This window comes from Quercus suber, unplaced genomic scaffold (genome assembly GCF_002906115.3).
Source record: "Quercus suber isolate HL8 unplaced genomic scaffold, Cork oak 2.0 scaffold_236, whole genome shotgun sequence".
Taxonomy (NCBI): Eukaryota; Viridiplantae; Streptophyta; class Magnoliopsida; order Fagales; family Fagaceae; genus Quercus; species Quercus suber.
The window spans coordinates 489,295-499,552 of NW_027069693.1; the positions used below are offsets into that span (position 1 = coordinate 489,295).

At 34.0% G+C, this 10,258-nt stretch overlaps 1 protein-coding gene across 1 annotated transcript; it reads left to right on the forward strand.

Annotated features, from left to right (window-relative positions):
* The first annotated feature begins 1,073 nt into the window (after positions 1-1,073).
* On the forward strand, positions 1,074-9,299 carry LOC112012416 (glutamine--fructose-6-phosphate aminotransferase [isomerizing] 1). The gene is made up of 11 exons (XM_024044815.2): positions 1,074-1,513; positions 2,946-3,118; positions 4,072-4,180; positions 4,941-5,086; positions 5,390-5,554; positions 6,207-6,567; positions 6,671-6,921; positions 6,998-7,112; positions 7,219-7,474; positions 7,550-7,718; positions 8,875-9,299. The coding sequence occupies exons 1-11, from the start codon at positions 1,264-1,266 to the stop codon at positions 8,956-8,958; spliced, it is 2,079 nt and encodes a 692-aa protein (XP_023900583.1). The 5' UTR covers positions 1,074-1,263; the 3' UTR covers positions 8,959-9,299.
* The last annotated feature ends 959 nt before the right edge of the window (positions 9,300-10,258 follow it).

Genomic DNA, 10,258 nt, shown 5'->3' on the forward strand with positions numbered 1-10,258 from the left:
AAAATATTCAAAAAAAAAAAAATAAATAAAAAAAAAAAAAAAAAAAAAAAAAAAAAAAAAAAAAAAAAAAAAAAAAAAAAAAAAAACTCATCACACTTGCAAATATATAATATAATTAGATATGATATGATATAGATCAACAATAATTTATGAAATTTGAATTATTGACATAGATAGATAGATAGATAAATAAATATCTTCTAAAAAAAAAAAGATAGATAAATAAATAGAAGATAGATATCCTTCCTTCTGTATTTTCTATACAGGACAAGATAGGTATCCTTCCTTAACTACACGTGACGGTCCAGGAAAAGGTCAGGAAACTACCCAAATTTGGAAATTCCCCCAAATGGCCATGTCCCCCTTTGCACTCTCTATTTTTATTATTATTTTTTAATTATTATTACATAAATATTTTTAAAAAACAAAAAAGTGCTTGCCTACAGGTTGTGTATGCAGGCAGGCCCAGTTGAGCCAATAAATCCTGAAAAACACGTATGACTTTGGCATTGAGGCTAATCATGTAGTGCCACAACAGCAAGTTATGATGCACATTCAAATTACACAATTATCCTTTATTTAAATTTTATTTTAAAAGGAATTCTCAAATTTTATTTTAAATTTTATTTTCAGTTTTTAAACCATATTAAACATATTTTCACGTACTTTATTATTTATATGTATTTTAAAAAAATACAAACAACAATACTAGAACAATATTACTCCCTCTTCCTCAAAAAAAAAAGAACAATATTACTCCTTCCGTTCAATTTTTTTGTTCTTTTTAAAAAGTAAAACTTTTTAATGAAACATTATTTATTGTCTTATTTATTTTTTAAAAATATATAAGTTTTCAAAATTACCCTTAAAAATTTATCAATTAATTGAATTAATAAATTAATAGGGGTATAATAAGAATATTAGTAAATTAATGACTTTTATTTTTAAAAATAGGACAATATTTTAGAACATTTCAAAATAGAATAGACGGCAAAAAAAATGGGACGGTGGGAGTATTAAACGAGCCTAATCTCTTGACTCAACCCGATTTGTAACTTCTGAAAAACTGAAACCCAACCAACTAATCCCATTTTTCTCTTATAAAAAAAAAAAAAATTCCCATATTTATTTCTTGAAAAACCCAAAAAAAGAAAGAAAGAAAGTCAGAAAGTCAAATTTGCCCAACCGGTCCACTCCTCCCTCTCTCTTTTTAAATTTCGCAGAAGAAGAAGAAGAAGAAGAAGAGAGAGAAGGAGAAAAAGAATGTGTGGAATATTTGCGTATTTGAATTACAATGTGAACAAAGAGAGGAGGTATATTCTTCAGGTTCTCTTCAATGGCCTCCGCCGTTTGGAATACAGAGGCTACGATTCTGCTGGGATCGCCATCGATTCAAATTCCTCCGATCCAATTCCATCATCGTCTTCCTCCCACAGTTCCACCGTCTCTCAGCCCCCTCTCGTTTTTCGCAGAGAGGGCAACATCGAGTCCCTTGTCAAATCCGTCTATCAAGGTCCCTTCTCTCTCTGTCTCTGATCTTTCCTTTTTGGGTTTTGATTGATTTTGATGCTCTGTTTAATTTCCGAGAATTCTGTCTGATTTTTAATTAATGATTTTTTTTTTTTTTACAGTTTCTAATTTCTTTGCCTTTTCAAATGTTTTTTCACCGATCAAACTGTGTATTATATTGTTTTGTAACATTTAATTTTGTCTCTAGATATGATTGATGGAGAATAGTGATGTATTTGTCATCAACATCACACCCAAATTGCTACAATAAAAGTGGTGGAGAGAAATTGTTGGATTTATTCTTTTGTTATAATAAACATGGACTTTCTCTTTCAAAATGTTAAAAACGTTTAACATCTGATCTAATTCAACTTTTTGGGATGTGGGCCATGGAGGGTCAGGGTCTCAATCTTTCTGTTTGTAATGCATTCTCATTTCTTTTTTTGTAGTTGTTCCTTGTCTTTTTTTGAAAAAGAAAAAGAAAAAAAACCACCAACCCCCCCCCCCCCCTGTGTTCAATTTACTTTTTAAAAAGTTCTGGAAAAAATTTGTTTACGTTTGTCTATTTAGCAAACAAGTCAAGGTCAAGTCCAATTTTAGGTTTGACTATTAAATCAGCTGAGTTCAAACATAATAATGTGTTTGTGAATAAGTTTGTGAGTACAAGACTCTTTTTTAATAATGCAAATATGAGGCTTTATTTGAATATACGTAATAATAATATCATAAGTGGCTGCTATGCTCGACCGAGGAGAAGCTATTGCTATTTTAACTTTAACTTAATATTCTGTATGTTTATTTTCTTCCCAAAAAAAAAAAAAAAAATCCCGTATGTTTATATGTATAAATACATAAAATTATTCATATATAAACTTGATACTAGATTGTGTAATTTTCTAAATAGGTTCCTAAGATAGCAAATTAGCCTTTATAATTTATTGATACATAAATAGTCCATTTTGTGGTAAAAATTATGTATAATTTTTAAAAATACAACTTTGGTAAATCTAGTTTTATAGGTTCATAAATGAATTTCATTCTATCTAACTAATTTATCAACAAAGAAAACCATCTAATTAACTCAAATAATATAATTTCAACAATAATTTATTTGTCAAATATATAGCATAGATTTGTGAAGGGAGAAAATTTTTTAGTTGTGTTGTTTACTTTTATATGGGAAAAGAATAAGTTAGTCAAGAAGCTCGTGAACAAGCTCATGTGTATTCGACAATAAAATGGACCAATCTAGTTTGTTATATTTTCTTTAACATGATTGAATGTAGAACTAAGGGTAACTCTAAAGGATAACATAATTGGTTGGGGGCAATGCCCCATGAAGCATATGTCACTAGAATCTCCCCTTCCTGAGGCCCTTGGGTTGAAAACGTACTTATCAATATTTATATAACTAATGGTGATTTTGGTATTTTCAGAGGTTGCTGAAACAGATTTGAATCTGGATGAATCCTTTTCTGTCCATGCTGGCATAGCGCACACCCGGTGGGCAACCCATGGAGAGCCAGCTCCGAGGAACAGCCATCCTCAGAGCTCTGGTGATGGAAATGACTTCTTGGTTGTTCATAACGGGGTTATTACTAACTATGAGGTTTGCTTAATATTTTTGCGGCAAGATGTTTCCTTTCTTTATTATTTTTAATTCCCTTACAGATCTTTTTTGGTAATAATACTCCTCTAAGATGCATTCTACTTGACTGATGTGTTCTCTCAATTCTATAATTCTCATGGGAGCAGGCAGCAATTTTTGCTGCTGGTCTTGGACTTGGCTTGAGTCTCTACCAAAGACTGGCTAAGTAATATAAGTAGCATATTATATTACTTTTGCTTTTGCTATTGCTATGTGAGGTTATGTTTGTAGCCTGTTTGGTGACGATCAAACTGTTGCAAATGGATATAGAGTTCATTTTACACGTCCTTAATTAGGTCAATTTTTTTTCCTGATTCATATTTTGATTTATAAAATCTTACTCCAGTTATACTAGATTCCATATGAGAAGCGTTTCTCAAGTCCATGTAAGCCATTTCTAGATTTGTTCATGGTTTTTAGGTTCTATAAAAAACTGTTGCCTTTCTTGGGTTTTAGTTTTTTGACACATTTGGAAATGCTTTTCATCAATGGTTTGGTAATGATAAGTATTTACTTAATTTGGGATAGCTTGTGCGAGCATGGTGTCAAAAAGGTGATGGGGATTGTGTGTGAGTCCGACAGGTGTGCCATCAATGCAGGATATTGAACCCTGGTTGTTGGATGGTGGTGGAGGAGGTTACAGTGGCATTGAGGCAGTCGAATGATTGCTAGAGCAACACATAGTGATTATTACTGTAGAGTACTTGGTTGTTGTGATGGTAGCTGTGCAGTACATGTTAGCCATGTGATTGAGAGTTGAGACAGTAGTCATTGATAATAAAAACAATGTTCATGTGGATTTTTTTTTCCCTTTAGAATTGTATTCAATTTAAAGAAACAGCGTTTTCAATTTGCATATGGAAACTTATCTATGGGCTTTCGCTGAGTTATTTTCTTATATTTTATATCTTCAGGTCTTAAAGGAAACTCTAGTCCGACATGGGTTCACATTTGAATCTGAAACAGACACAGAAGTAATTCCAAAGCTTGCCAAATTTGTTTTTGACAAAGCAAATGAAGAAGGTGACCTTAACTTGTGTATAAAGTCTGTTTGCTAGCTTAAATAATAGAAAAGTGCTTTTGTGAATTTTAAGAAACTCATTTAGTACAGCTACTTGCCGATGAAGTAGTAAAATAGCTCTAGAATATCAATGGAGATTTCTGGGTAGATTATATCATTATCTTTCTATTTACAACTCTTTCATTCATGTTGATGAAAACATATTATACATCTGCATATATGCATGACTGTAATTAGCAAAAGACATGCACTTTTGTATGTGGTAGCTATGTACATACATGTACAGTGCATAGAGCTTGTGCTATAAAGTGGGCCCCTCTTCTAAGCATGTTTTGTGTTTCTCTCACCCTTATGGCTGATGGAGGCTCTTGTCAAATGTGAAATTTTAGCAAAATTGGAGGAGCAAAATGGCAGCCTCACTCTTTATATGAAGCTGACTGAAAACTAATTTCACTTTTCATAGGGAAATGACTATAACCCACTAGTAGTAAACTAGTTATGTAGCAAATGCTTTTGTCTGATAGGAATTCATTTAGTCAAATAAGTATAAAATGCTCGAGTTAAGTAAACCATTTGGACCTATCTAAGACCATATATTATCTTTTTGAATGAAAGCACCATACTTTTTTCTCTTCATTGACATTAGTTAACCCAATAATGAATTTTTTTTTTTTTTTTTTTTTTTTTTTTTCAATTTTGTTTGAATTTTAAAGCATAATTAAAGTGACATTAGCTTAGAGCATTTGATCATTTATGTTGCAGGTGATCAGACTGTCACATTTAGTCAAGTGGTGCTTGGAGTTATGAGGCATCTTGAAGGAGCCTATGCTCTTATTTTTAAAAGCCGGCACTATCCAAATGAATTGATTGCTTGCAAACGTGGCAGTCCATTGCTCCTTGGTGTCAAAGTAAGTTGATGTTACACAAGAATAAATGTGAAAAGATTTAAGCTTTTACTAGTATGATTTTATGCCACCAAATCCTTGTTATGAACTCTTTTGTAGCTTTAGCTCAAATGTTTGTTTCTCCTGTCTTAAGAATGAGGTAGAGGATGAAGTCAAGGGTTTAAAACTTATGGGGTGCTTGTGTAACTTAGCAAACACTTTTTTGGTTATGAATCTCCTGCATTTTGTGCATAAATTAAATGTAACCTTCCTTCTGTCTGATTTGATTTATTTTTCTCTGGTTGTCCATCACGGCTGTTGTCTCAGGATTTAACAGAAAACATGAACAATGCATCAGCATTTCATGATGAAAAATTCCTCTCAAAGAATGATCATCCCAAAGAACTTTTCTTATCCAGTGATGCCAATGCTGTTGTTGAACACACAAAGAAAGTTTTGGTTATTGAGGATGGTGAAGTAGTTCATCTTAAGGTACGGTACTTCATTTTAATCATTTTATTTTGTATGTTATGTACTTTACGAGTTTTCCCACTTGTCTTTTGGGCTTGGCAAGTGCCTTATTCCTGTATTGTATATATATGTTTTGTGATTTTGGCAGATAAAAAAATTCATATTTATCTATAGTGACTGAAATTTAGGCCCTTTGGAAGATAATTAATACACCCAATGTATCCTTTGCATTATTTCATCGTTTCTCTCTCTACACATACGCATAGGCTCAATATATTGGCCAAATATAACTTCTGTAGCACCTTCTAATTTCATTTATCAAAAAAAGATGTCACTGGGAGCTGCCCAACTCCAATCTAGCAGAGCGAAGGCAGATCAAACTGTTGATTCCACTTTCCTTTAAGAAATAGATGGCTTACATGTAGTCTTATGGCCTCATTTCTATGAATCTTTTACTCAGTGGACCGGAAACCTATTTAGGTCTTGAGAGAAAAAGGAAAAAATAAGACCCACAAGCATTTCTTTGCTGTAATATTGCTATATGTATTGTTGCCATATTAAAGACATTATGGAGACTAATTCTGTTTCTAATTTCGTTAATATTGATGTCAAAACTTAAGGTGTCATATAAATTTGTAATTGTCAATTGTTCTTGTGATGGTGTTTGCTTCAGGATGGAGGGGTAACAATCCTGAAGTTTGATAGTGACAAGGGACAACATGGCGGTTCCTTTTCTAGGCCTGCTTCTGTGCAACGTGCATTATCTGTTCTTGAGATGGAGGTTGAGCAAATAAATAAAGGAAAGTATGAGCATTATATGCAGAAAGAAATTCACGAACAACCGGAATCTCTGACAACCACAATGAGGGGGAGGCTAATTCGTGGAGGCTCCCACAAAGCCAAGACAGTTCTTTTGGGTGGGTTGAAAGATCACCTTAAAACAATTAGGCGTAGCAGGCGGATAGTTTTCATTGGTTGTGGAACAAGCTATAATGCTGCTTTAGCTGCTAGACCCATCTTGGAAGAACTTTCTGGTATTACTTTGTGACTGTCAGTAAGGTTTTGCAGATTATAAACTCCGTTATTTTTTTTTTTTTTTACTTTTTTTTCTTGTTTGTTTTATATGAAAATTTACAGGTGTCCCTGTTACAATGGAAGTTGCTAGTGATCTCTTGGATCGGCAAGGACCAATTTATCGAGAAGACACAGCTGTTTTTGTTAGTCAATCTGGTGAAACTGCAGATACTTTACTTGCATTGGAATATGCTTTAGAAAATGGTGCACTATGTGTTGGCATAACAAACACTGTCGGTAGTGCAATAGCCAGGCATACGCATTGTGGCATTCATATAAATGCTGGTGCTGAGATTGGTGTGGCAAGTACCAAGGTAATATTGTAATCATACAAATTTTATTTTGGTTGTTTATGTTGTCAGTTTTTAATGTTATCACTATCTTTAATAGGCATACACAAGTCAAATAGTAGTGATGGCCATGTTAGCGCTAGCAATTGGAGGTGATACCATTTCCAATGAAGCCAAAAGAGAAGCTACAATAGACGGTCTGATTGACTTGCCAAGTAAGTACTCAGCTTCTTTCTTTAACATTACTTTGGGATGTAGTGTCTTTTTCAAAGAAGTAGGCCAATGATCAAAAAATAAATTCTTTCTTGTTTGTTTTTGCAGACAAAGTCAGAGAGGTGTTGCAGCTTGATCAGGAAATGAAGGATCTTGCAAAACTATTGATTGCTGAGCAGTCACTCCTTGTGTTTGGGAGAGGATACAATTATGCAACTGCCCTGGAGGGTGCTTTGAAAGTAAAGGAAGTGGCTCTTATGCATAGTGAAGGAATACTTGCGGGTGAAATGAAACATGGTCCTTTGGCTCTAGTTGATGAAAATCTCCCTATTGTTGTGATTGCTACTCGCGATGCTTGCTTCAGGTTAGAGTTCTATCATAGGAGCATCTGTCACCCATAATTCTTAGTTTCATACTGACATCTTTCTTTTGTTGACAGCAAGCAGCAGTCTGTAATTCAGCAACTTCATGCCCGCAAAGGTCGGCTAATAGTGATGTGTTCAAAAGGAGATGCTGCTGCAGTGTGCCCTGGGGAATCTTGTCGCACAATTGAGGTTCCGCAGGTTGAGGATTGTCTTCAACCTGTTGTTAATATAATCCCCTTACAGGTGTTTCCTGCAATTTTTCAGCATTTTACTTTTTATCTTTTCCTGCAATCTGAAATTAGAGTTTGTCGGTTAATTCCTACTGATGCCATAGACTTGAATCCTAATCATTTATGGGTCCGTTTGGATTGAACTTATTGTTGCTGAAAACTGAAAACACTGTGGCAAAATAATTTTTAAATGTGTGAATAGTGCCGTGGAACTCATTTTTAATGAAAAAGTTGATAAAAAGTAAAATTTGTGAGTCTGTGAACAGTGACAAGTGCACTGTTCATGACAAAAAGTCAACAAGTGCAGCTACTGTTCATGTAAACAGTAGCGGCACAGTACCGCATTACTCCCTCACACGCTTGGAAAAAAGAAAAAGAAAAAAAAAAGAGTCCAAAACGTGAAATGAAAACGCGCCGCAACATTAATCTCGATCCAAACACTCACTATGTGAGGGTAGTAATGATAAACATTTAGGGCCTGTTTAGATTGAGGGGGGAAGGAGGGGGAGTGGAAGGGAGTAGAGTATAGTTTGATAAAAATAGGCTAATTCTAGGCCAAATCTACTCTACTCTACTCTATTCCCCTTCTCTTTCTCTCAATCTAAACAAACCATTAGATATAAGTAGTTAGTTCGATAACCATGTGTAGAGTGTCCTGGCAACTGGGGCCATAGCATAATTGGTTTTACTCATTGTAGGCATCTACACTTTTTGTTCGTCATTTATGCTATCTTCTTTGGATGTCAATCTTTTCCCTTGTGAGTCAGTGTTGTGCACATGTTTTTGAATGTATTTAGGTTGCAATAACTCTTAAAAGTTTAAGAATGACAAGACACGTGTTACTTAGAATTTCTAGCTCTAAAGAATTTGCTTTTTCGGAATAAATGTACAATGCATCTATGACATTCTTTTTCTTCAAACTTCAGAGGTTTGTCTTTGAATGCAATGCCTTCATAGTTCATATACCATTTTATTTCCCAAAAGATAGAGGAATAGAGAAGAAAATATAGAATCGTATTACTACTTTTCCATCCACAATTGTTGACAGGTCTATATTTTCTTGTATATTTCTTCGTTCTTGCCAATTTTACCAGCATTTTTTTTTTCTGCTTTGCATCAAGCAAGCTTGATATGTAATTAGTTCTGATTCTCATCCTTTCTGGGTGCAGTTGCTAGCATATCATCTCACTGTCTTGAGGGGGTTCAATGTTGATCAGCCTCGGAACCTTGCGAAGAGTGTGACAACCCAGTAGATTTCTGCTGACCAAACTCATGCGTCTTTTACTCTTACACAATGAGAGAATTCAGGATCCCATCTGAAAGCAAACGGCACCTTTAGATTTTTTTTTTTAACTCTTTTTTTTTTTTTTTTTTTTTTTTTTTTGTGTGTGTGTATATTTTTGGCTATGTAAACGGCAACTCAGATGCATTTTCTGGTATTTATGCTGAGGTTATAATATAGTATTGTAAATTATCAGAAATAGGATCATTAAGGGGGTGTTTGGATGGCCTGTTTCCATAACTTAATTTTCTGTTTCTATAACTCATAACTCAAAAATGGTGGAACTTAGAACGAGAAGTTTGTTTGGCACCACCATCACTCTGTTTCCATAACTCTGTTTCCATCACTCAATTCTCTGATTTTTGAGTGATGAGTTACAGAAACTGAAAACACATTTTGGCTGTTTTCAATTTCCATAATTCATAATTCAATAGCATTTTTTTAATTAAACACACATGGGACCCACTAGTCATAACTCAGCCGCACCTTTTTGACCAATCTACCTTTTGCTTTTTCTTTCTTTTACTAGGTTTAGTCTCAGGTGTCTGCTTTTTCTTTTTTTCTCCTGGGTTCGGTCTCAGGTGTCTTCCTTTTTTTTTTTTTTTTCCTAGGTTCAGTCTCGGGTGTTCTTGCTTTTTTTTTTTTTTTTTCCTTTCTTCTCCTAGGTTCGGTCTGGGGTGTTCTGCATTCTTCTTTTTTTTTCTTTCCTTCTTTTTTTTCTTTCTTTCTTTCTTCTTTCACTAGGTTCAGGTGATCTGTTTTTTATTTTTTAATTTTTTTTTCTTTCTAGTTCAGGTTTCTGGGTACTGGGGAAAAAAAAAAAGCATACGAGCGACAGGTATAGGGCCCATAAATAATGTGAAAAATATTGAGTGATGGTGCCAAATGGGTGCAGTATTTTAAAGTGACAAGTGATGAGTGACGAAAATTGAGTGATGAAAAATATGCATCCAAACATGGCCTAAAACAATCAAATGATGCTATGTTTTGGTCACATTCCAACAATGAGTTCTATACAGTAAAATCTAGTTATTATGTAGCTAAGATCATCGCAATAAGAGAAAATTTAATTTACAGCTCAAATGGGGCATAAGCAAGTGTGGTCAAAGTCTCAAAGATTTGAAAGTTTATAGTGTTAGCTTTGCTGCCTCCATCTCTAGGTTGGGGGCTCACATATTTGTGACTGTGTTGTTGCATATATCTGAAACATTAGATACTCTTTTCTAGAAACAAAAAAAAAAAAAAAAAAAAAATCTAATGTGGCTTTATTT

Excerpts from the sequence above, each read along its gene's own strand:
- LOC112012416 (XM_024044815.2), top strand. The coding sequence starts at position 1,264 with ATGTGTGGAATATTTGCGTATTTGAATTACAATGTGAACAAAGAGAGG. Across the intron at positions 5,087-5,389 it reads CATTGCTCCTTGGTGTCAAA|GATTTAACAGAAAACATGAA; the intron begins GTAAGTTGATGT and ends CTGTTGTCTCAG. Across the intron at positions 7,719-8,874 it reads TTAATATAATCCCCTTACAG|TTGCTAGCATATCATCTCAC; the intron begins GTGTTTCCTGCA and ends TTCTGGGTGCAG.